The sequence below is a fragment of the Aotus nancymaae genome, unplaced genomic scaffold (assembly GCF_030222135.1).
Source record: "Aotus nancymaae isolate 86718 unplaced genomic scaffold, 86718_ANA_hifiasm-v0.15.2.pri h1tg000036l, whole genome shotgun sequence".
In the NCBI taxonomy this organism is placed as follows: domain Eukaryota; kingdom Metazoa; phylum Chordata; class Mammalia; order Primates; family Aotidae; genus Aotus; species Aotus nancymaae.
Genome location: NW_026988450.1, coordinates 70,043,902 through 70,071,708, shown reverse-complemented (window position 1 = coordinate 70,071,708; position 27,807 = coordinate 70,043,902). Strand labels below are relative to the sequence as shown.

At 39.1% G+C, this 27,807-nt stretch overlaps 1 protein-coding gene across 1 annotated transcript; it reads left to right on the top strand.

Moving 5' to 3' along the window:
- On the top strand, nt 1-27,807 carry HAS2 (hyaluronan synthase 2). The gene is made up of 4 exons (XM_012466428.2): nt 1-562; nt 12,478-13,104; nt 22,642-22,743; nt 24,825-27,807. Exons 2-4 carry the CDS (start codon nt 12,478-12,480, stop codon nt 25,752-25,754), a joined length of 1,659 nt encoding a protein of 552 aa, XP_012321851.1. The 5' UTR covers nt 1-562; the 3' UTR covers nt 25,755-27,807.

Here is a 27,807-nt window from a genome sequence, read left to right as displayed (position 1 = left end):
AGACCCCCTTAAGTTGGAGGAGGCAGAAAGGCAACAACGGCGAGGAAGGAGAAGTCAAGACGTCTGGAAAGAATTACCCAGTCCTGGCTTCGAGCAGCCCATTGAACCAGGGACTTGAAACAGCCCCAGCCAAAGACTTTTCTCCCGATTCTGCGCTTCCTGGGTTCTGCTGAGCCTCCCACAGGCTTTTTTTTTTTTTTTAAAGACGAAAAAGAGATTTTCTGTTATCGGGGGGGAGAAGGGCTGAAGCAAAAAAGAAGAAGAAGAAAGAAAGAAAAAAAGTTAATTTATTTTTAAAGCATAATTTAAGAATTAGAAGACTGAAATGCAACGAAAAAATAAAGAATATTAGTGAAATTACTTTTTAAAGTGGGGGAGAATCAAACATTTAAGACTTCCCTATCCTGTTTAAATGTTGCTTTTAAATTTCTTATTTTTTTTGGCCGGTCGTCTCAAATTCATCTAATCTCTTATTACCTCAATTTTGGAAACTGCCCGCCACCGACCCTCCGGGACCACACAGACAGGCTGAGGACGACTTTATGACCAAGAGCTGAACAAGGTACGTTACACTGGCGCGGTTTGGTGAACGATGAAGGTCCTCAAATAGGCCAGGGTGAAGGAAGAAATTATCCATATAAGTGTTTTGAAATTTTTGGAAAATATGGAGTTTTAAAAATTTCCAAGACTGAAGATCAGGGAATATTTCAGGTCACTGTCAAGCTTAGCAACAGAGCCTTCTTTTCCCATCTCCGTGGCTCTCGCCAGAAATCCGCTGCCTTTCTGGGGACACAGGTAACCTCTCTGCCTAGGGAAGGCGGCACGTCCCCAGATGGACTTTTCCATTTTGCATCTTCCGGAGCAGCAGAGGGGCTCCGGAGTTAGGAAACAGAATTTCCAATGTGTAAGGAAAATGTATTCTGCACAGCCGCCCCCACCCCTTCCCTTCTTTTTTTCCCTTCCACACACAGTCTGTAGGGAGGAAAGCTGCAATAGCCCAGCGAGTTTTACTTGTGAGAAACTTGCTGGGAATGCAAAGAGTTAAGCAATCTGGGCTTCCAGCTCCGGCTAGCTGGGACCCTGGTTAGAAGGAGGGTCCTTCTCTACCTCCTCGCAGCTACCGGCCCCTCTCGGCCACTCCCCCCTTTCCCGGGCCTCCCCTCCTTTACACTTCCCGCACCCCATTAAAGTGTCAGGCTCATAAGCCTGGGCTCAGCTCGGCTCCGGAAGTCTTACTCGGGCCGGGGTCCCTGATGCAGGCGGTGGCACTCGCAGCTGGGAGCGGAAGGAGGGCGCGCATCCCTCTTCTCCGCCCAGGGCCAGTCCGCCTGCCGCCCGGGGGCAGGGCGTGCTAGGGGACCGCGTGCAGCGCTTCAGCAGCTGCAACGTCCCCAGAGCCAATTCCGACGTGGCACCGCGCACGCCGGCGCTTCTCTCCTCAGCTGCAGCTGGGGACACTGCCTGGTGGCAGATCTGGGGGCGCCGTCTCGAGCGCCCAGCCCAGGAAGGAGGCGAGGGACCCGCGGGAGCTGGGGTGGAGGTGGGAGGGAAGCCAGAGGCTGGGTTTGGATGGATAATCAACACCTTGGGCGGAATTCGTCACGCCTGTTCCCGCCCAGCGTAAGCCAGGGCTCCGAAATGGGTCCCTGTGAACAGGAGGGCGGGTCTGAAAGAAGGGTCTGTGTGAGGGTGAGAACCGCGAGGCGAGAAAGCCTTTTTCCTCTGGCTACGGAAACGCAGCCGCGGGAGAATGGCGCTGAAAGGATAATTGAGGCTGCAAAGAGGCGCTGGGAGCACAGGGGCGGTGCCTGGGGACGAGGGCTTGCAAGACCCGGGTCCTATTACACAGCCTTGGGTGCCAGTTTCCCCCAGCGCCTCTCTCTCCAGACCCTAAACGTCCGCGCCGAGTGCTTGGACTCAGGGACACCGCGCGCCTCTGGGGCAAACGAGCTAAACGTGTAGAAGTCCCGTCAGCCACTCCCCTGCCCACTTCCTCACCCTTGGGACCGTTGCTGCCTGTTGGATCTCGGGAGCAATTTTCCAGAAACGCTAGGCTGCTCCAACCCACGTGTCTGCGCTGGGATTGCCTTTGACGTCACACCCAGGGGGGAGGTGTGACGCAATAGATACGGAAGCCCTGATTGGCCAGAAAGGGCTTCCCCCAGTTGGAGGCCTGAGTATATGTAGTCCGTCAGCTCAATGTTAGAATAAAGCGAAGCAAGTTGGTAGTTGGGCTTTGCTGAAGGAGTAAGGCCACTGTTAAGAGGGAGACAACTGATTGTACGTTCCAAGGCTTTGGCTCAGATTTCTCACTGCGGTTAAGGCATATGATAAGTACCTTTGGATTAAATCAGGTTATTATTTTTTTAAAAAGGTTATTTTAAGAATAAAGTTTTTAACGGTCAACACATATTTACATTCACGATACTAGGTTTAAAATTAAAATGTGTATTTCTATAGATTTAAGTCCATCGAATTCGTTGTAGATACAATTTTAAGTTTTATACTTATGTATAAAACAATTTTAAGTTTCATACTTCAATATGACTATTGAATTGAAAAGAACTTTTAAATTCTACATTTTTATTTCCTTCCAATGTGTGCAAGTTGATTCATGCATTAAATTAGTTTTCACCACATTTTTCTAGAGCTTAATAAGATCACTGTACAGCTGAGGTACTGGTTTTTAAGCACCCATCACACTCCACCAAAAGTTTTCCTGAGAGTTTGGCGATTCTTTTACATTTTCAATGACAATTTAACACTTCAAAGTACCTATTGTGTTATATATTATATCTTGTATGTGTTACCAGTTCTGAGACAGATAATCCTGATTTCTAAGTGGACATTTGTAGAATAAAATATTGTAACTAGAGTATCATCCCTCCTATTCCTTTTTTTCTTAGATATCACCTGAGTTGCTTGTACTGTAACTGGAATCAAAAACTTTATCAAAGAAAGTTATGCAGTTTATAAAAATTCAAGGACTTAACAAATCAGTGACTAGCAGTAAATTCTAATGTCACTCTCCACAAAGCAAGGATTTAGTCAGCTACCTTCCTGGAAAATAGGAATTGTGCAACAAGTAAGGCACTGTTACTAGAAAGTAAGTTACTTTGGAACCAGTCTTTTTTGTTAGGTCTATAGAATATAGCCCCATAGTATTGATATTCATAAATACTTTCCCACACATGGTTTCCTTACCAGGTAAGACGTTTTAATTTTTTTTTCTTGATTTTTTAAACACTTGTCACTGGTTCATTTATTTCCTGTTGTTGGCACCATGGGGAAAGTCCTTTGTCTACGGATCAAGGTAGACATACCCTTTTTCAAAGTTATATTACACAGTTACTTTAAAAGTGTAAAAACAAGCAGTTTGTTACATTATTAGCTTCCTGGCTCTTGTATGAAATGCGATTCCTGAGTTAAAGTAATGGGAGGACAGAGCATAACCCCCGTGTCTCAAAATGTAATCTGGGTTCTTCTTTTTATCCATGCCAACCTAGGCTGTGTTCCTCTAAGAGGCTGCAGTGACAGAGTTGGTGGCAGCTGGTATGTCAGCTGAGCTGGGGGACAGCTACCTGTAGAGAAAACTCATTTCCATCATCCCAACTTGGTGTTTTATCCTTTCCCCTCTAGCAGCAATCTGTGTAGAGTATTATCCTACTGCATACAGCCTTATATTACTTAAGTGTATTTTTCTTACGCCTGTAATCCCAGCACTTTGGGACGCCAAGGAGGGCAGATCACCTGAGGTCAGGAGTTTGAGACCAGACTGGCCAACACAGTGAAACCAACCCTGTCTCTACTAAAAATACAAAAATTAGCCAGGTGTGTTGGTAATTATCCCAGCTACTCGGAAGGCTGAGGCAGGAGAATCGCTTGACCTCGGGAGGTAGAGGTTGTATTGTAGTGAGCTGAGATTGTGCCACTGTACTCCAGCCAGGGCGACAGAGCAAGTCTCCTTCTCAAAAAGAAAAAAAAAAAAGTACATTTTGAATGGTAGTCTTGTGGAGTTCATATATATATTCCTTTTCCTTTCCCACAATCTAGGAGAATGTTACTGATGAGAGACAATTAAATATAACAAGGTCACTGTTAAATATTTTCTTATTTAAATAAATTTATTAATGAATGCCTCTGAACTGAATACATCTGTTCTGCAGATAATTAAAAATGTGTTCAAAATGTATTTAATGAAATTTTAAAATAATCAGACTGTAAGGCAAAATATAATCAGGCCCATAAGAAACAGCAGCTATTGTTTGTCACATGTCTAGTATGTTTCAGGCACTCGACTAGATGGTTTACATAAGTATATCTAATCCTAATCTGCAAAGAAAGTTTTGTAAATAAAAGAACTTTGCCTCAGAAAAGTTAAGCAATTCACTCAAAGTGAATTAGTAAGGGGTGTGGCTGGAATTTAATCCAAGAATTCTTGAATATAATGCCCTTGAACTGAATTCATGCTAATTTATGCTGCAGCTGCACTAGTCAAGTTTTACGGGGGTTCAAATTGAGAAGTCACATCTAATTGAGAGAGATCAGTAGAGATTTCCTAAGGAGACTTGGCATTTGTGCTACATTTGACTGTGTAGATAGGGTTTTGACGTATAGAGATAATTCCCAGGAGCCAATGTGCGTTCAAGTAAAACTAAGATTCTATCTCAAGTCTTTTGGCAGTTTTTTTTCCCCCTACACTGTGAACTAACTTTAGGATAATGAAGTTCAGGAACCAGTAGAGCAGTCAGAAGAATATACATCCTAGAAATAATTGATTCATATGGATGGTGCAAAGGAAAAGAAATCTGAAACTTACAGTTCTGAACCCAGACCCCACTGGGGTGACAAGTCCTATAAAAGGCTTGTATCCTAACCCTGCAAGCTTGGCTTAAGGGTCTTTGCTAGGATAACTGCAGTGGGACTAGAGAGGAAAAAGGCAGACTTCAAAGCCAGTGAGGAAGAGAAGGTCACAAGGGGAGAAGAGAGGTTGGGAGGGGGAGTCAAGAGGGTTCATGCTTTGTGTCCAGGGGGTAATGTGCTGTAATGTGAAGACTTTGTGGGGAGACTTCATTTGGGTACTCCTATCTCAGATTTCTACTTAGGGACAGTAGCAGAGGGAATACACATCAGGGATGGGTATCAATGTGAATGAGGTCATGAAAGTCTTATTTTACTTTAACCTAGAGGTTGCCAAACTTTGTTATATAGTTGAATTGCTGGAGGAGATTTTAAAACCTGTGATGACCTGGGCACAGCCCATATCAATGAACTCAAAATGTGGGAGCCACAGATCAGATAATTTTATGGATTGCTGTGTAATTTGGATATATAGCAAAATTTGGGAACCACTACTTTTTAACCTTTTGCTCACCGTACCTTCCTAATCCACTCTTAGCCAGCAGTTAGCTACCACCTGAGTATGTCATCCTAGAAGCAGATTTCTATGATCCTTGCTAGTGTCACCAACCTAGATTAATATTTCCAATTCTAATTATTATGCATATAATTTAAGGCCTATTGCCCCTTCTCCCATACAATGTGAGTTTATATAAAGACAGCTATGTTTTAGAACCAGTTCTACTATTTATTGAATGTGATCTTGAACAACGCCTTCATTAGAGAAACATTCTTTAAATGTCATCATCTTTTGTGCCTTTCTGTGTTTAAATACTTGGCTATAAGTTAAAAAGACACTGAACCTAGCCTTCAGTAGATTTTCAAATATAATGATGAAGGAAGACAAGTGTACTTTACAACTTAAGTTCAAAGATATTACTTGAATTGTCCAGGACACATGACTTATTCATATAACCCTCAAGTGGTTTGTCTGAGCCAGGTTGCTAATATGGGGCAGAGTGTGGATTTGAATCCATTTCTTCTGATTCCCAGTCCTCCTATTCTTTTCATCATGCCATAGTTATTCCTTGTTTACCCGCAAGTAATGGGTTAAATGGAAGGAGAGTCAGGCTAATTAGGTAGTTACTGGCAGGAAACTAACATCACTGAGATCTGATTGTTGCTAATTTCTTTTTAAAATATGTACTTACGTTTCTTTTTTAAGTCTGATAATCTGTTTTATAGGTCAATATGTTTAGCTTCATTTTATAGATGGAGAAACTGAAGATGACAAGTAGTATATAACTTGCTCAAAGTCATCCAGCCACTAAAAGGAAGAGCGAGGATTCTGTCCTAACTCAGTCAGGTTCTAGCGGTCAGATTCTCTGAAATTGATAGTAGATGCAGAGCTGGGATTTGAACACTAGTATAGCTGATTTCAAAATATTTGCTAATCTGATTAATACCAACTAATTTATTCAGTTGCAAAGACAAGACATACATGAACACATGCTCACAAGTCATTAGAGCCAAAAAACCAAGCAGTATATGGATTAATGGCCAATAAACACTGTAAGGGTACTGAAGGAGTTCAAGTTGATAAAAGCTGATGCCCCAGCTTGACCCCTGAGCTCATAAAATAGCTCAGATTGCAACTCACAATCCCTGTAAATGCTCTTGGGCACCATCTGCCTTTTCTATCTTTGCTTTCCAAAGGTCTTCTAGACCTGGTCTGGGAATCCCCACAACCACTGCCTTGAGACATCTGGGTGAAAAATTATGGAGATGGTTTCTTTAAAAAAACAAAAATGACTGGGGCCGGGTGTGGTGACTCACGCCTGTAATCCCAGCACTTTGGGAGGCCAAGGCGGGTGAATCACCTGAGGTCGGGAGTTTAAGACCAGCATGACCAACATAGATAAACCCCTTCTCTACTAAAAATACAAAATTAGCTGGGCATGGTGGCACATGCCTGTAATCCCAGCTACTCAGGAGGCTGAGGCAGGAAAATCGCTTGAACCCGGGAGGCAGAGGTTGCAGTGAGCAGAGATCACACCATTACACTCCGGCCTGGGCAACAAGAGTGAAACTTGGTCTCAAAATAATAATAATAATAATAACTGCTTGACGGGTACCCTTAAAGGCTTGGTTGTCTCCAGCACATATTCACTGCCTCTGCAGAAAGACTGGGGTAGGACATTTGTCTATCAGTCTGCATTGACTGCCTGAGTCCAGATGGGCTTATTTCTTCATTGAAAATGTATTTATTGAGTACCTGCTATTTACCAAGCCCTGGTTTTCATGCAGGGACCAACCAAGTCATTGAACCACACAAGGCCCCATGGCCATAGAGGATATATATATGCCACTTAGAAAATCAAGCAGGTTAAAGGGAGAGAGACTGGCAGGGGGTGAGGAGAAGGCAGGGTTGGGTCAGGTGGAGGAGTTGCTGTAGAAGGACAGGTAAGCTAAGACCTCCCAGAGGAGGTATCATTAGATCTAATTGTAAGTCTTTCCCACATGCTGACTCAGTAAATTTGAATTCATTTCAACTTCTCCCAGATCCCAAATGGAAGGACCACTTTATGAAAACTAGGGTAACTCCATTGAACTCAATTCTCATTGTTGCACTGGAGCTGCGAGAATAGATGTTATTCTCCTTTCATCCAACATTTTTCTCTCAGCCTAATATAAAAAGGTCAAGGGAGAGGAAAAGGCTTTGAGGTCCAGTGACTCGAAGAATAACATTGGGGTATATGAGCCAACAGCAAGGCTGTATATCGGCTCCACAGGTGGAAGCGGTGGGAACACTAATGCTGTTTTTATGGTAACACAGGATTTTGGCTGTTGACATTGGGAGCAGAATTGCTGTTACATAGATGGAACCAGCCTCTTCCTTTGAAACAACCACTTTTCATGTCTTTTTAGGTTATACCTACATAGAAAGTATCTGAGCCCAGAAATCTCAGTATCGGCTGGCCTTGAGTGAGTGCCAATTCCCCATTTTCTAAAACAGTAGAGAAACAGTTTTCAGGCCTGGTGCAGTGGCTCACACCAGTAATCCCAACACTTTGGGAGGCTGAGGCAGGCGGATCACCTGAGGTCAGTTCAAGACTGGCCTGGCCAACATGGTGAAACCTCTCTCTACTAAAAATACCAAAAATTATGCAGCTGTGGTGGTGCATGCCTGTAGTCCCAGCTACTCGGGAGACTGAAGCAGGGGAATTGATTGAACCTGAGAAGGGGAGATTGCAGTGAACCGAAATTACGCCACTACACTCCAGCCTAGGAACCTTGGTGACAGAGCAAGACTCCATTTCAAAAAAAAATAAAAGGAGGGAAACAATTTTCAAAATTTGTTTCTAATCTCTCCTTATACAATGACATTTTATTAGCCAGAAACAAAAGAATGACACCTATTTTTCATAAGGATTCAAATATATTCAGCAAATTTATTGAGAATAATCGTCTGGCATTATGCCACTGTATGAATCCAACTTTTAGTTTTTTGACTATGACAATTAAATACCCAGAATCTTGGTTTTCTTATTATATGCATAATTATTTATAACATGAGATTAATAATGTGCTTACCACCCAAAGTCATTAAGAGTAAATAAGATTATACTTAAAAAAATTTTTGCCCCACTGCCTGAAACCTAGTAAATGATGAATAAATGTTAGCTGCCATTATAATGATGATGATGATGATGAATAAAGTTGCACTCATGCATTCAACAAATGTTTACTGAACACCATCTATAACCCAGGCAGTGTTTTATGTCCTTGGGACGCATTAGTGAAAACAGATTATATATCTCCACTGACTTTGTGGAGATATATATAATGATATACATTATAGTATAGCAAGCCATTCTTTAACACTTGGTTTGGCCTATTCCTGGAGAATACAAGTTAGTAAATATTTGGTATTAATTAATAGGCCAAAGTCTCATAGTGGGGAAAAATGTCTGAGTTTTTTATTTTAAATATTTAGAGAGTATAGATTTCTAACTCACCTTTCTATCTAGTAGTAAGTACTTATAATTTAGGGTTGAACTAACTATTTTCCAATTTAACTATAAAGTCATATGTCTGACAAGGAGAGTATGCTTATGAAACAAGAGTATTTGAATTGGGGATTGTCTCAGACAGTCTAACACATATGGTACCCATATCTATGCAATTGCCCAGGGGAAATTATAAAAAAACATATCTTGTGTTTCATTCCCTGAGGTGAATGTATTCCCTAAGCAAAGCTGGCTCTAAAATGTGCCTTTTACCCTTTGGCCTATACCGAGATGCTGTATGTGCCATGCTAGACAACACGGAGATATCTGGTAGAAATATAAAGGTTCACTCTAGCCACGTTGCTGCAGTTTGCTAGTAACTTTTCCCAAGCTTCAAAAGGACATTCTGTAGAGTCTTATGATGTAAGAGGGCGTTCCCACTTCAGCTGTGTCCAGCAGATGCTATGTCAACACTCTCTATGTCCACGTGTGCTGATAAAAGCAAGGAAAATGTGAATAATGAAAAAGAATGGCAGGCAGTTCTTTTGCTGGCTATGGTGATTTTAAAACAAGCTAAATACACACTTATGCTTCATCCTGGCAAAGTGTTTTAGTCCCGTTGAAATTTTTCACTCTTGTGAGAATGACTCACGTCTTGGAAATGCCAAGTTTCAAGTCTGGTGCTCCCAGTACCTTTAGGCATTGGTTAATGTACCATGTGGGAGTTTTCAGCATCCCCTCAGCTGTGTTAATTAATAAGAGATGCTGTACTTGCCTGCCTTTCACTGAAAACTCAGCATGTCACCATTCCCCAACAGTCTAAACTTTCCACTTGTGTTACGGTTACATTTATCAGACTCCTACATTGCACGCTGTAGCATCCCGTATAGCTGCTAGAAGTGGAACACCAATATGCTTTTTGTTATGTTTGCTTTTCAGCTCCCTAGTTAACTAATCCTTTAAGCTGAATGCATTCCGGTTTTTAAAAACACTTTCATAAACACTGTTCCATTTTGCTCCTCACCATAGCCCTGTGAGGTCTTTGACAAGTTCTGTTATTTCCATTTAACAACAAAAAAAAATGACATCTGCAAACTAGAATCCTGATCTCCAGGGTGCTTTGCATTATTTAAGTTATACTAGTTGAGTACATTAAGCTCCAAATGCATAAAGGATAAACAAACAAAAATCCAGAAATTATTTTGTGCTAACATAAGAGTCCATGGCAGGTATTCCTGTTTGGTGGGTGGCTTCCTTTCATATGGCAATCCAAGGACCAAGTTCCATCTATCTTGGGGCTCTTCAGTTCCCTAAAACATTGTTGATAAGTGTATCAAGCCTGTGGAGGGACCAGAGAAATGAGAGGAGGTATATTCTCTTTCTAAAAAGACCCTAGTGGAAGTGGCACATCTCAGATTTCCAAAGCCTGGAATGTCTTGGCCACACCAAGTCTATGCTCAGGAAGGAAAGGGAACGCAATTGGTAAGAAGCCACACTAAGGTTTCCCAAAAGTACAGTGCAGATCCTCTTAGGATCATCTCAATGTACTATTGCAAGGAATAGCAGGTGACCGTGTGAATGGTGCCTCTTGGAGCTGAGCAACATGGTGGCCATGCAGCTGTTAATAGCTTAGTGGATACTGTGTGAACAGTCAATGTTAAGTTTGCATGTGGATTAGGAAATTATAAATAGCACATCAAGCAAAAGGTTTTACAAAGGTAATTGCTTAGTCTAAGTTTCTATTTAAAATAAATTTATTTCGCTTTTAAAAATCAGTTGAATTAGGCCGGGCGCAGTGGCTCACACCTGTAATCCCAACACTTTGGGAGGCCAAGGCAGGCAGATTGCCTAAGGTCAGGAGTTTGAGACCAGCCTGGCCAACATGGTGAAACCCTATGTCTACTAAAAATGCAAAAGTTAGCTGGGCGTGGTGGTGGGCGTCTGTAATCCCAGGTACTCAGGAGGCCGAGGCAGGAGAATTGCTTGAACCCAGGAGGTGAAGGTTGCAGTGAGCCGAGATCGCAGTACTGCACTCCAGCCTGGCCGACAGAGTGAGACTCCATCTCAAGAAAAAAAAAAAAAGAAAATCAGTTGAATTAAAGAAAAAGATTAAGCACTAAATATCTATAAATATGACAAAAGCCCAAAAATGAATGCGAATGACTAAAGAGAAAGATAAAACTCCAGGAGGAAAAAAAATAAAATTAAAGGTTTGCAAAGCACCCCATTAATGCTAAGCATTGAAATGCTTTGGGAAATACAGAAAAATGGCTCTTTTGTCCTTGAGTTGTTTAAAACTTTTTTCAGGAGATAGACAAAATTTAGTGATGTTAGCAAAACGGACTGTTACTGAGTGGAAATGTGTTTCAGGTCTAATGCGCTAAAGCTTTTTTTTTTTTTTTTTTGAGATGGAGTCTCTCCCTGTCGCCCAGGCTGGAATGCAGTGGAGAGATTTTGGCTCACCATAACCTCCGCCTCCTGGGTTCAAGCGATTCTCCTGCTTCACCCTCCGAAGTAGCTGAGATTACAGATGTGCCACCACGCCAACTAATTTTTGTATTTTTAATAGAGACAGAGTTTCACCATGTTGGCCAGGATGGTCTCAAAATCCTGACCTCATGATCTTCCGTCCTTGGCCTCCCAAAGTGCTGGGATTACAGGCGAGAGCCACCGTGCCAGGCCTATGTGCTACAGCTTTTAATAGGATGGAAACTCACTTGCTGAAATAAATCATGTTATTTGTCCTTTAATTTATTCCCTATTTCTACAAACATTTATTGTGTTTACTGGGTTCCAGTAAGATTCATGATGCTTAGGATCTAATCAGCTAGTACTGGTGATGGTGGATGGAGGAGACAGACATTGGAACAAAGGAGTATAATTGAGAATTATGGGGACTGTGATAGATATGTATGCAGGGTACTTAGGGATGGAAGATTTTTAGTATCAATGGAGAGTTCACAAATAATCAATTCTAAAATCCCTCGTTTAACAGATATTTTAAAAAATAAACAACTACTGAGGCCCAGAGAGGTATGGTGACTCACCCAAGTTCACACAGTTAATGAGCTAGTACTAGTATCCAGGACCCCGATCTCCAATTTCAGCTGGCTGCATGGAAAGGATGTAAGCTGAGTAATAAGCATTGGAGGTGAGATTAAATTACACATGAGAAATTTAGCAAAATCTCCAGTGGATTTTTTTCACTGGCCAGTATCAAGGGGTAAGGCGACTATATGGAAGAATGACTGCTTTGGGTGTTAGAAACTTTAGGTTCCATGCCTGGGTATGACCACATATATAGACTGCAGCCTTAGGTAAGTGATCTAACACGTTAAAGCAATGTATGCAGCATTTGATTAATACATTATGCTTTAATACATTGCGGTATCCTGTACCATTATCTGATTTGACTCTTGAAATAACCCTCTGAGGTATGCTGGAAGGGCATCCTTATCCCTATTTTGCAGATGAGCAAACTGCAGAAAGTCACCCAATGAGCTAGGTGACAGACTGAGTGTCAAAACCCCTGAATGCTTCTAGTCCAGTACTCTCCCCAGGATACTAGGTATATAGCAAGTGTGGGACCATCACGGTTAACCAAGAATATCATTTGATTATATTACAGATGCATTGTGAGAGGTTTCTATGTATCCTGAGGATAATTGGAACCACACTCTTTGGAGTCTCTCTCCTCCTTGGAATCACAGCTGCTTATATTGTTGGCTACCAGTTTATCCAAACGGATAATTACTATTTCTCTTTTGGACTGTACGGTGCCTTTTTGGCATCACACCTCATAATCCAAAGCCTGTTTGCCTTTTTGGAACACCGAAAAATGAAAAAATCCCTAGAAACTCCCATAAAGTTGAACAAAACAGTTGCCCTTTGCATCGCTGCCTATCAAGAAGATCCAGACTACTTAAGGAAATGTTTGCAATCTGTGAAAAGGCTAACCTACCCTGGGATTAAAGTTGTCATGGTCATAGATGGGAACTCAGAAGATGACCTCTACATGATGGACATCTTCAGTGAAGTCATGGGCAGAGACAAATCAGCCACTTATATCTGGAAGAACAACTTCCACGAAAAGGGTCCCGGTGAGACGGATGAGTCACATAAAGAAAGCTCGCAACACGTAACGCAATTGGTCTTGTCCAACAAAAGTATTTGCATCATGCAAAAATGGGGTGGAAAAAGAGAAGTCATGTACACAGCCTTCAGAGCACTGGGACGAAGTGTGGATTATGTACAGGTAGGTCTCCACATTCCTGCCAGGGCAAACATACATTTAAATAAAGCAGCTTTTGTATCTGTCCAGTCATATGCTATAGCCCATCCTTGTACCTTCTGAACACAGTACTTCTTTCAGTTCATTTGAAAACAGCATGACTGTTGAAAGCACATGCTGAAAAAGAGAAAAAAAAATCTTGTAAAACTGTTAAGACTATCTATGAAAATGCTTAATTTGTACCATGTTATTGGTTAAAAATCAGGATTATTTTGACAGGAGACTCTTCCTTCCCTTCCCCCGCCCCTTACCTTCTCTGCCCCCTTGGTTCTGCCAAATCAAATCCAGCGTCATTTTCCACTCTCTAAAACTCTCCAGCTTTGTAAGAAAATAGTGTCTGCCTGAGCAGAAGGGTCTTGAGAAAATCTGCAGACTGAAGGGAGGCTATAAAATGTTTTTCACAGAGACTGGGCAAAATGAGGGTGATCAGAACAATTCTGATTTAAAAGAGGGAAAAAAATTAAAATTGAGAGAAGGAAAAGGAAAACAAAAAATGGAAAAAAAAAATCTTAGAGCAAAAGCAATGTTTATTTCACTCTCCAAACAGCATTACCTCACTCACTGCAACTTGACCTTTGAAAGCATTTGTGATGGTGTTTGCCTGCATGAAAATTAGACAGGCTGTGTCTCCCATTAATTTCCTGATATTTCACTATAGGGGTTCTCCTCTCCTAGTTCTCATTGAAGCTTCCTTCTTTAGAACATTAGTAGGGTCCTTGTGAGTTTCTAGTTTTAATTTTCTGCAGATACTTTATAATATTAGATTTTGGCCATAATGGTATTTCGAGGGGAAAAATGTCTCTGGCTTAAGAAAGGCACTGGGACGTTCTTCCTCTCCTCTAGAATTTCTAGTGAAATTCCAGTTTTTAGAAGCCCCATCCTATTCTTTAGGGTGCTTTACTGTCACAGAGTCATGCCCAGTGGTTGTCAGGTAGTGAGATAGGAACGGGCATCAGCTTTAGAGTCAGTTGACCAAGGTTCTAATCATAGCGATTACTAGCTGGTTGACCATGAGCAAGACCACCCACCTCTCTGAGTCTCAGTTTTCTGGATAGAATAAATTAATGTATTCCAAGTGTTTAGCAAAAGTTATTTATGATGTTATCATTGATATAAGCAAAACTTCTTCTATTACTATTATTGTTTATTACGTTATCATTTAGTCCTTACTCAAATTATAGTACCTGTCAGTTGTCACCATATGATGAATTTCAGTTGATGTCTGAAGAGTTAAGAGGCATTTCTTCATTATATTAATCTGCATGTTAATTTCCCTTCTAGACAGTTGGGAGCATTGCTCTGTCAAGCTTCTCCTAATTTCTCCGAGGTAAAACTTTCAAGTTAAGGTAGTTTCAGTTATCTTCAGACATTCCGTATTGACATAGTACAACTTTGGGCCTAGATGAGAGGATAACAGGCTATTTTTAAAGGGAAAGGATGACTGAGAACTTATAGAAGAGATCAAAAATGAAGTTCTGGGCTTTAAATGAGAAAACATCTGTTTTGATAGTTTGTCTTTATTTTTAGTTAAAACAGTTGCTACGTTTGGCATTTCTAATCAAGGACTCACTGTGTGGGTTTTTTCTTCTTTTCTTTAAACTTGCTCCTCCAAAACCCTTTTCTTCCATCATTTTTGTTTTGAATTTTGTTTGTATCCTTGACAACTTTATGCTATGCCTGTCCAGGAAAAAATAATACAAAATATGAAATATTAAGAGTAGGCCTGCTAGAGCCCTAATCAGGCTTGAGAACTTTTCTTTCTCCGGGCTGAAATAGGGGAGGTCTCCAGATATACTGACCCGACCAGCTGCCCTTAACTAAGTCCTGATGCCTCCAGGGAGTGTCAGCCAGGTCCAAGCACTCACACAGAGATACAAATCTCTTAGCATTCTGAAACTGGTAATTCTGTCCTTCCATCCCACAGTAAATTTCCCAGTATTTAACCATGGCTGACCTATAAAAATGGCAATTTTCTAAGGTTCAGTATAAACACTAAACACTCCCATCTTCTATTCTGATTGACCCAGGGTTTGAGAATTGCAAAGCAGAAACCACAGAAAGAGAAGAAGGGAAGAAGGATTTGAAGATGTTGGCTGCTAAGCATTAGAAGTGATGGAACTTGGAGTGCAGGCTGGTTAGGGAAAGAAGGAAGCAAAAGTTCAGGTGGTAATACACAAGAGAAAAGGGGGGCTGGAAAGAAATTGACCATCTGCTCACAAACTTGCTGGAGAATTCTCCTTAACTGTGGAGAGAGGTGGCCAAAAGGATTGGTTTCCAATTGCAGCTGAATCCTTGGCACTCTTCAGCACTCTTTTCACTTGGTCTTGAATAGATGTCTTGCTTACTGCTCTTATAACCTATTATTTCATACCTTCACCACTCTCCCAAAACCCTATCCAAACCTTCACCACTCTCCCAAAACCCTATCCAAACCTTCACCACTCTCCCAAAACCCTCTCTGCTTAACTATTAACAGATGACCTTGCAGTCAGAAGTACTGATTCTTAATGCTGTCAAGATCATCTTTACTCTCTTCTTACACTGTTTCAGGAGTATCCAACCTTACTTCTTGTCTCAAGGTTCTCCTTTTGATCTATGCTCCTGAGACCACTGGGCCTGCTTCCTCTTGTCTCCTTGGGAACAAAGCTTTATCAGTTACCAGCTCTAACTCTGTCGGTCTCAGCTTTCATCTCTAGTCTTCTCTACTGACTGCTCTCTTGGCCTTGTAGCTGTTCAAATAATTAATGCTGACATCGAACAGTGAGGAGGTCACTAGTCAAGGAGAAAGCCAGTGTGGTAGCAAATTTATCTGATGATGCTGGTGGGTGCTTTCAGAGGTAAAGAAGATAGAAAACAGAAGAAGGGAAAAAATAAAATGAGAAAAGAAGTTGAAAAGGGCCAGTGTGGTAGCTAATGCCTGTAATTCCAGTGCTTTAAGAGGCTAAGGTGGGAGGATTACTTGAGCTCAGGAGTTCAAGACCAGCCTGAGCAACATAGGGGGACCTCATCTCTCTAAAAAAAATAATAAATTAGCTGGACTTGGCGGTGCACATCTCTTGTCTCAGCTATTCAGGAGGCTGAGATGGAAGGATTGCTAGAGCCCAGGAGGTCAAGGCTGCACTGAGCCATGATCACATCAACCCATAACAGAGCAATATCCTGTCTCAAGAAAAAAAAAAGTTGAAGGGAATGAAATTTTGTATTTTGTATTTTTTTAAAAAAATAAAAAAAGAATGAGAAAGATTTTTAAAATTCAGAATCAATGTATTTTCTAGAGAAACCTTGTTTTCAAAAAAAGGATAGATTCTGACCTGTTCTGAGTATGGCTTAATGTTGGACAAAAGTCTTGTATACCTTTTTGAAATACTGTTTATATTGGCTTTTTTATTTACAGAAGTAAAACATGCTTATAGCAGCATGTTTTAAAAGTATTAAAAACACACAATGGGCAAAATTAAAATTATCTTAAACAAATACCCAACTGATTGATGAACACTTTCCAATGTATATTTTTCTATTTTTCCCTTGTTTTTAGAACACTTTGGGATTGTTTAATAATTACATTGATTATGTAATTGCTTTATTCCTATCTCTTATTGAACATAATTCATTGTACTAAGGAAGGCTTGTATATTCCTAATTCCTTTTAAGAAGAATTACAAAGAAGTACCAAACTGCTTAGGTGTCTATAATGTAAAGGCTTTCTGTTGGCTGGATTTGAAATTCTGTACCATAAACCAAATCACTACAAGAAAAGAACATCCTCCCATCCCTCATTCCTTTCACAAAAGAAAGACCATGTTTTCTTTGAGGACTTTTTTTTTTCCAAAATAGTTTTAAACATTAATTTCAAAAAGGTTTTGTAGCTCTAAAATGTTTAGATTTTGTGATTTTGTATTTGCTGCTTAATTTGAGGCTGTTTAACTTAACTATATGTTTACATGTAAATTCCATTCATCTAGAATTCATATAAATAGAAAATCAAGATTAAAAAAATAAAGTTATACAATCTTGATAAAGTCTTAGAAGTTTGTTGTAATACAATTAATGAACATGCACTAGAGCTTTGGATTGATTTTTTTTTTTTTTTTTTTTGGTGGTAGGAGAAATTTTAAATTGTGTGTAATATTCCATTTTTATAAAGTCATCTTCTGTCCTCACTGTTTTGTTTCCCCTATATCTCACATGTATGTGGCCCACTTTTTAGTATATATGAGTTCCATTTATTGAGCATTTACTATAAGCTAGCCATTATTAAGAACTTTACGTACATTATCTTATTAACTAACCATTGCAACAAACTTATGAGGTAGATATGATTATCCATATTTTTCACCTACAGAATGGAAGCTTAGTAGGTAAGGAGTCTACAGTGAGGTCCAAGTTTACATACTGGTTGGTTAATGGTGGATTGGGATCCAGATCAATTTGATTCCCAGGCCTTATGTAGTACATTTTTTGTTTGTTTGTTTCAGTAGTGTGTTTACTCTGGGGTTGTACTGGTAGGAGTTCAGGGGGAATGGTGCCATCTTGTATTTACTAAGTAAGTAAGTAATTGTGGGATTTTTTGTTCTTGCCATTACCCCTTTTTGCTAGAGAAATTGGGGTGGTGGGGGTGATGCAGAATTTCTATTTGCTTTTGGGTTAAGTTGTGGCAGGAACCAATAACAAATTCCACACGTTCTACAGATAGTCTCATTGGGTCAAGGTTAAGATGAAGGGTGAAGGTTAAGATGAAGAGTTAAGCCTTACAAGCAGGAAAAAGGTGAAGCCAGTAGCAAAAGAAAGAGTTTTGAATTTATTTTCAACCTGTTTCCTCATTGAAGGCAGCCAGAGTAATTAATATTTCTCTCTTGCTGTTAGCTGTCAATGCCCTTTGAAGTGGTATGGGAGGAAGTGAGGAGATCCTCCATCAGTCTGAAAACAAAAGACATTAAAAATAAAACATGGAGATCTGGCATTTTAGACTTGAGTCTTAGAATTTAAGAGGCATCTGGTGGAATAGATAACAGTATTTCTACAAAAGATTTTTATTTAGATTGTTGTGAGATAAATTAACTTTAAGACCAGTGAGATAAATTAGAGGAATGCTACAGATGCTTCCAGATAAATTTGAATTTGTTCATTGATAAGAGAGTCTCTATATGTAATCACTTCCTATGTTCCTATTAGTGATTGTTGCTACTGAGCCATCTATTTGTGATAATAATCGACATAATCCTTTAGGTGCGGGTTTACTTACAGAGTATAACATATTAAAGACTATAACCTTATACTAATGGAATACTTCTTTATAGTTATTTGTAATTCACAAGGTACTTTTATTTGTAGTGTATCACAAATGTGCCATGATGATGGCAAATGTCTTGTTCAAGGTCAGAGAAGTAGTAAGTTACAGGACTTCAGACTTTAATTAAGGCTTCTTGATTTCATGGGTACTTGCTCATATAATAGGCAAAATCTTGGCTGAAGAAAATCTAATTTATTAATATCCTACCCTTTAGGCTCTTTATAACACAGGGAGATGGAGACAGCTTTTACAAAATCTACCAAATTAAAGTTGGGCTTCAAACATATTTAATCTCAACTTCACAGTTATTTTTAAGAAAGCAGAACCTTCCCCTTGTAACCAGTTATTTTGAACCCAGGGTTGGCAAACTTTGCTTATAAAAGGCTGAATAGTAAATATTAGGCTTTGCAGGCTATATGATCTCCGTCGTAACTACTCAGTTTTGCTATTGCAGTGTGAAAAGTGGCCATACATAGTAAGTAAATGAGCAAGCATGACTGGATTCCAAGAAAACCTTATTTGTGAACACTAAAATTTTAATTTTATATAATTCCCATGTGTCACAAAATATTCTTCTTTTGATTTTTTTTCCAACTATTGAATAACGTAAAATCATTCTTAGCCCATGAGCCATATCAAAACAGGTGGCAGGCTAGACTTGACCAGTAAGCCTTGGTTCGCCAGTCCCTGTTAGATAGGGAGGAAATGGAGGGAATTAACTCTTGGCTGGAGCGAGGCAGAAAGAGTTATGGCCTTGTACAATTTAGTTGATGATTTTGTGGTTACAACTAAGGTGGCTGGTTCTTCTAAATAATGTCTTCTTGTCTTGATATGTTTCATTTACTCAAAAATTGGTGACTTACTTCATTTCCATATCTCCTAGTGAGAAGTCTTATAACTAGTGATCATGTGGTTTCAACAAATTACAGTGATACATTTAGTGTGGCCAAAAAGATCAGTTTGTTCTGTTTCCTGTGTGCAAATCCTGTCCTGTAGTCTCTCACAGATTCTAATCCAGAGCAAAATAGCTGACGTTCATGAAATTGCATACTTGTTATTGATTAATGAGGAGATGGCTAGAAAGCCTGTTGCTGGATGGATTTTAAGAAGGGATAAAGTTATGCTCTTTACACCCTACTGAGTAAATTCCCTTGTGTCCATGAATATACATGCTTTCACAGACTGTCAAAGACCATGGCTTTCTAGCTGGCATTCTGTCACCAAACAACATCCAGAAGTTGAAAAATTTTAAAGCTCTTAAATCCCACGATAACAAACCCTTTCCCAAGAGATTTCTGAGCTTTCCTTTCTGATACAGCTAAATTCACCATGTGAACAATCTCTCTCAGAGAACTTCTGGGACTTTGCTATTGGAAATTGGGAGGGGCAGGGACCAATTTAAATATGCAGAACCTCATAAATTTGGTTCCAGTGTGTTCATTTCAAAGAGGCAGTTCCCCTGGCTGGCTTGTGCTCACAAGCAGGCGGAGTTATTTGAACATTAACTCTGGATTGCCCTCTTCCTGTTGCTTTTAGTCTTATTTTAGCTTTCTGGTTTTACCTTTTCCAGCTTGAGTCAACAGAGGTGGGTGTGGTCATAAACTCAGGATGCTGGATGCTAAAGATGAGTTAGACTTCTACTTCATCTTTTTCTAGCCTCATGACAGACCTTCTGCCCAGTTCGTAGCCACATACAAACCAGTGATTGACAGGGCATGGGAGAGACAAAACATCACTTTTGGAGGAATTCTTCCAGGTTCCGGAGGCTTGGGATACTTGGATACAAACCCAAGTGTCAGTAAAATCCTGTTTCTTACAATGAAAAACGAATGCCTAGCTTCTGCCTAATTTTTTTTTCTTAAAATAAGTGAGACTATGCTGAACTAAATGGAATGACAAAAAGACAAACAATAGAGTTTCATTTGGAAAATGAGTGCTTCTAAATAAGCAGAGTAAAGTTTTATAAATTCAGAAGTTAACCCAAAAATTGCTATAATTAAATCTAGAAGGGTGATAGGTTCACTGTCTGATGCCCTGTATACTCTACATGGTATAATTTCCAATAATTCATTTAAATTGCTATTTTCACCAGCATTCTTTATTAACATGAAACCTTTTCAGGAAAAAAAAAAGCTATTAGCAAAATTGAGGAAGATACTTTTATTTTTTATTTTATTTTATTTTTTGAGATGGGGGTCTCACTATGTTGCCCAGGCTGGTCTCAAACTCCTGGGCTCAAAGAAGCCTCCTGCCTTGGCTTCCCAAAGTGCTGAGATTATGGATGTTAGCCACTGCACCCAGGCTAGATGCTTTGAAAAATGTTGGGATTCCTTAGTTACTAATGTGAGGGACTCATGCTACAGGTAGCTGAAGTCTCCTTTAATTCTGAGACTTTATGCGTCTACTAATTAGTTAATTTTTTTTAATTCAAAACTGGTATATCAAATACTATTTATTTTCTGTGAGACAGGGTCTCACTTTGTCACTCAGGCTGAAATACTATTTTTGTAGAGTGGTTTGCTGAACTGTTAAATAATTTCTTTTGATATTTAAAAAGAAATGCTAAATCTTGATTCAGTCCAACCAGTACAGTCAGACTTGATGGCAGAATAATGAGATAGATAATAAATACTCAATCTCTGCCAGTCGTGCCAGATGATCGTCTGAATGGGGATGTCAGACTGATTAATCACATGACAATTCTGATCAATTTATATTTGTTAGGACTTTGCTGCATTCAGCAGAAAATAATATCTCCAGTTAGTAAATGTTGCAGGGATAGGGAGATGGGGATTATTTTTTTCCTCCTTTTTTTCTACTTCTGATTTTCTCTCATCATATGGAGGAAGCTGCATCATCAGGTATAAGCCATTCAGCCTTTTCCAGCTGTCTCACTCCTTTCCTAAGAGAAAAGGAATGTCTTAGTCTTATTAGTGAGTATGGAAGGAATAAGGGGAAGCCCAGCTCTTTTTCTCTGGCTTCTGGCAGTGGGCAAACCCCAGGAACAAGTATCAGCTGTACCTTTTGAAGGGACATAGACTGTATCTGCAGGAGGCTAGTCCCACTTAGAGTCTCTCTGGGACTGAGAGTGAAGTCTCTGGAACTCAGTAAAGTCTCCAGGACTGAGTAGTTCTGAGAAATAGAATTATGAAGCCCACTTTTTCACATACAAAGCTCCATTCTCCGTATCAGCTTTGTAAGTATACAAATAATAGTTTGGTTTTGTATTTGCTTTATTATTCTTCAGTTTAATTTTTCATTTGATTTGGAAATCAGACTGGAAAGAGAAGCAAATTTGTAGCCCTTTGCTCTTGAGCCTCCAATAGAAGTGTCTATTAGGAATACACAGTTATAAACTAATTCCAACAATTTTTTGAAGTGATTGGTCTGGTTTCAGACTTGCTTTTTTTTTTTTTGGCTTATAGAAAGGTTGTGTTTAAAAACAACAATGGGCATTTCTAGAATAGTTTAAAAACAACAATGGGCCCCTCTACTTTTAAATTCAGAGGGCTAGATGAACACTTAAAAGTTTAGAATAAAAAGGTGTTGAAGGTCCTCCAAATCCCCTTCCTGATACAATGTCATTTGCTAAGCCCAGATCATATGGACTTTAGAACTATACAATCTTTAGAACTATACTATTGCTTTAGAACTATACAATCATATGTAGGAGAACTGCTCTCCTGTCATTTATTTACCATATTAAAATGAAAGGTAAAATCAGTATTAAATATGTCTCCCTTTCAATAATGTCATAGAATTTTCTTATCATTCAGACCTGAAAGACAAGAAAGCCTAAAAGCCTTATAGAAGGTAACTGGAAATTTTTTTTTTCTTAAGCAGACCTCTAGGGGGACCAGTCATTACAGTTTGCCAGGACCAGGGGGTTACCTGGGATGTGAGACTTTCATTGACAAAATAGGGAGTATCTATGGCAAACTGGGACAAGTTGATCACCCTACAAGTCATACTTGACACATCACTTCAGCTGTTCTACCCAGCAATGTCATTAACTTAAATATTGAGTTTGCTGAAAAATAGGCTCTTTGTATTGGCCATGATATAACAAGCCCTCTGTTATCACCATGATACTTGCTTACTGAGGCCTTGTGGCAGTAAGATGAGGACACAGTATGTATGCCCAATTTTGACTAGAGGGAATGTATTTATAGTTCTTCCTTTAACTTAAGTTTTCACATTCTTCTTTTCAGGTTTGTGATTCAGATACTATGCTTGACCCAGCCTCATCTGTGGAAATGGTAAAAGTTTTAGAAGAAGATCCCATGGTTGGAGGTGTTGGGGGAGATGTCCAGGTACATGGCTTCATTTTTTCTTTTTCTTTTTTTGCACAAAACACTTTTAAGAGCACTCTTACTCATTGACTCATTGAACATATATTTATTACACACCAACTCTGTGCCAGGTACTGTTCTTGGTGTTTGAGACACATTAAAATATGCCTTGGTTCTGCTTCACTGCCTCTTTTCCTATGGAAACTGAAATAATTTAGAATTGTCTTGCTTAGTCCTGGGGTATAACCCATTTCTGTAGTAGCTAATAAGTTATATGCAACTTAAAATAAATGCTTAATGATTTTCACCATATATCTTAGGGCCATAACTTAATATTTCATGTTCTGCTAAAAATTTTTTAGTAACAAGGATTAAGAGATTGAAGTATGATCCAGATGCAGTGGCTCATGCCTATAATCCCAGCACTTTGGGAGGCCGAGGCGGGTGGATCACCTGAGGTTAGGAGTTTGAGACCAGCCTGACCAATACGGTGAAACTCCGTCTCTACTAAAAATACAAAAGTTAGCTGGGTGTGGTGGGGTGTGCCTGTAATCCCAGCCACTTGGGAGGCTGAGACAGGAGAATTTATTGAACCTGGGAGGCAGAGGTTGCAATGAGCTGAGATCGTGCCACTGCACTTCAGCCTGGGCTACAGAGTAACATTTGGTCTCAAAAAAAAAAAAAAGAAATAGAAGTATGGTAAGAAATTGACATATATCTTATACCTATATACTTAAAGGATGATCAGTATGTGATTTAAAAAAATCTGAGTCAAAAAACAAAGGAAGTAAAAAAAGCGACTCAAATTTATACTAGTGAGAAAGGCAACGAATGGATAAGTGGTTTGCCAGTATTGTCCATCATGTGTTATTGATGAAGAAACAGGTAATGAAACAAATATTAATGGAGGTAATTTGATGTTTGTGGGATGGAAAAATGAATATGTGAAAATATGTGAAGATTAAAATAAGATTCCCTTGCAAATATGAGATTAGATTTTAGTAAAAGGTAAGATAGGACATGGAAAATAGACTTCAAAATTTGGATATTATCCTGCTGTATAACCCATTTTATATATGTTGGTTGATAGTAAAGGCAAATAAATTACATTAGAAGGGACAAAGAAATAGCCTGGTGATTTTTTTCTTTTAAAGAAAGCTTGCAAACTCCAGATGAAAACTGAACAAAATTGAGACAGATAAGAGAATTTAGAAGTATTGTGAAGAAAAGTTGATAATTTTCAATAGCCTTTATATAAAGCATTATTTCATGATTTGAATTTTGCAGGAAGGCCATGGGAAACTCTCCTATCACTGGCATTGCAAAAACTTGGATAAAGGAGAGGAAAATTAACAGCCAAGGATAGGATCAATTTGAAATGAACCAGCGCACGGGAGAGATGGGGCCTAAAAACATTCAAATCTTAGATGTTATGAAAGAGCGCCTGGAAAAGAGTTTAGGGATTGAGAACTAAAGCCTAAAAAAAATCTCAATATGGCCGGGTGCAGTGGCTCACGTCTGTCATCCTAGCACTTTGGGAGGCCAACGTGGGCAGATGATCTGAGGTCAGGAGCAAGACCAGCCTGGTCAACATGACAAAACTCTGTCTCTACTAAAAATACAAAAATTAGTCGAGCACGGTGGTGCACACCTGCAGTCCCAGCTACTCGGCAGGCTGAGGCAGTAAAAAAACTGCTTGAATCCGGGAGGCAGAGGTTGTAATGAGCCAAGATGGTGCCACTGCACTCCAGCCTGGGTGACAGAGTGAGACTCCATCTCTAAATAAATAAATAAATAAATATCATCTCAGTATAATAACACAACAAACAGAATAAGAATATCAAAAAGAGGATAGAGAATGATGAAGTAGAAAAAAATATTCCCCATCAAAGAATCACAACACATGCATATAACTAAACAAATTAGTAACAGCATCAGAGAATCAGAGAAAATATAAAATAACCATGCCAAAAAGAGGAAGGAAGCCAAAATAGGAGGATCAAATAACAAATCTTACTGCAGGTAGTAACCTCAGGATGGAGCAAGTTTTGCTGGAATTTTTAGCTAAAGCTTACCTTTTACTTATGTTTTTCTTCTTGCAGATTTTGAACAAGTATGATTCCTGGATCTCATTCCTCAGCAGTGTGAGATACTGGATGGCTTTTAATATAGAAAGGGCCTGTCAGTCTTATTTTGGATGTGTCCAGTGCATTAGTGGACCTCTGGGAATGTACAGAAACTCCTTGTTGCATGAGTTTGTGGAAGATTGGTACAATCAAGAATTTATGGGCAACCAATGTAGCTTTGGTGATGACAGGCATCTAACGAACCGGGTGCTGAGTCTGGGCTATGCCACAAAATACACAGCTCGATCTAAGTGCCTTACTGAAACACCTATAGAATATCTCAGATGGTTAAACCAGCAGACCCGTTGGAGCAAGTCCTACTTCCGAGAATGGCTGTACAATGCAATGTGGTTTCACAAACATCACTTGTGGATGACCTATGAAGCGATTATCACTGGATTCTTTCCTTTCTTTCTCATCGCCACAGTAATCCAGCTCTTCTACCGCGGTAAAATTTGGAACATCCTCCTCTTCTTGTTAACTGTCCAGCTAGTAGGTCTCATAAAATCATCTTTTGCCAGCTGCCTTAGAGGAAATATCGTCATGGTCTTCATGTCTCTCTACTCAGTGTTATACATGTCAAGTTTACTTCCCGCCAAGATGTTTGCAATTGCAACAATAAACAAAGCTGGGTGGGGCACATCAGGAAGGAAAACCATCGTTGTTAATTTCATAGGACTCATTCCAGTATCAGTTTGGTTTACAATTCTCCTGGGTGGTGTGATTTTCACCATTTATAAGGAATCTAGAAGGCCATTTTCAGAATCCAAACAGACAGTTCTGATTGTTGGAACGTTGCTCTATGCATGCTATTGGGTCATGCTTTTGACGCTGTATGTAGTTCTCATCAATAAGTGTGGCAGGCGGAAGAAGGGACAACAGTATGACATGGTGCTTGATGTATGATCTTCCATGGTTTGACGTTTGCAGTCACACACACCACCTTAGTTCCTTTAGGGGCCGTACAGTATTGTGGCATCAGATAGTGCCACCAAAGGAGACATATCACTGCTGCTGGGACTTGAACAAAGACATTTATGTGGGTTTATTTTCATTCTGCCAAAGTAAAACAATACATCAACAAGAAGAAACTCAGATTTAACCTGTTATTTCTATGAAAATGGGATGAATTCTTTGTTTATGCACTTTTTCCTTACTGTGCATCCGCCTGAAAGTGTTTTGCCCTATATACCTCACTAGCCATGCTTTATGTGGGTTATCATGGAAGAAAAGGATTTCGGAAACTCAAGGAAATGTTCAACCTATACAACCTAACTTATGGACTGTTTTGATAGATAATTTTTTTTTAGGAAGGATTTTCTTTTTAACTTTACCAAATAAAATGCCAAAGGAAGTTTTAAAGGCCGTTGGCTGTGCTGTATTTTGATATAATTGTACTGTGTTTTTAAATTCTGTATGCCAATCTTAAAGACAAATTTTGCATATTCTATATTTTACTTCTCTGCAAAAATAAACCTGTTCTTCCTTTTTTAAATAAAATAAGTTCTTAAAAAAATTTATACTTAAAAAATCCTGCCCAAAATGTGAAGCTTGGTTGACTGATGTTCATGATAGAAAGAATAAAATGTTTCTCTCTCTCTACCTTTTAAAACTGAATAGTTTATTTCTGTGAAAAAAAGTATTTAAACTTTCAATATTTTAACTTTTGTTTTTATTTCTTTTAGAAAAGGCCAATATACCTGTCATATTTTGAAAATAAAAATACATACTTTTGTGTGTACAAAAAAAATCATTGAAAATCAAGGCCAAAGGTAGTGCAATTTTTTCATAACATTTTTCAAAAAAAGGGAATGATAGTCTTTGAAAGAAAACAGTAGGCATCCATCACTGGACAAAACATGAATATCAAAGAGGAATATTCTTTGGAGATTCTGACAGTGTTTTCCCAGACCAAGTAAAGTGGAAAGTGGAGAAATTATCTGTATAATTTGGACATGTACAATGCGGTTTATCAAAGGTTTTGTTCTGTGGCCTGAATTTACTGGAACCTATCTATACATTGAACATGTTTTGCCTGTCTTTTTTTATTTTTTTTCAACTTGGCAGTTCACTTTACACCTTCGTAATGATGTTTACATGGGTGAGTTGGATAAATTATAAATATAAAACATATAAATTCAAAATTGGCAGATGTCGGCACCAAGCATCTATCCTCTTTTGCTTTCAAATGAGGAATTTTGTTTTTCTCAATTATACAGATCATTGCTTCCTATTTCCTGTTCTGGGCCTGTATACAAATGTCTACACAGTAGAAGTGATATCAAGGTTTAATAAGTGTATCAATAATTGGCACATATAAAAATTGTTCAACCAAATACTCTGAACTTGGCTAATGTAGTTACTACAGGGTCTCCATTATCCAGTTTTATTTTTTACACGATTGACCTTGCCTTGTAGCTGGTGCTGTGTAGACTTGTGTTGAAAACACAATCATTGGAATATATGAATAATTGAATAAACAGCATTATGGTGAGGCAGAGACACATGGAGAATTGTTAAACGATGAGTTTCCTGCCTTTCTGCCTCTTTTTTATGCAGTCACCTATGTTACATCTATCCTGCCTAAGAAAAAGCTGCACATTCTGTCTTCAGAGTACAAAAAGGTACACATTCTGAAACTCAAGACTCTCACTGATTTGGGAGCTTGTGGGAAACAAAACACACCATGCCAATAAATGAAACTAAAACTTGAGTTTGCCTTTTTAACTATTTATGTTCTAAGTTAAGCTTTGATAACATTCAAATGTCAAATTCTCTCATTCTTATAAAAAGTTGAATTAATTGCCTGTATTTATTTTAGCAATTATTCAATGTATTTCCAGTATAGGATGTATAGTATAATTAATTTTTTGTAAATAAAATATTTTTGATAAGATTATTGCCTTTTTTTCTAAGGGAAGGGGGAGCTTTGTTTTCCTGATTATAATGGTATGGATTT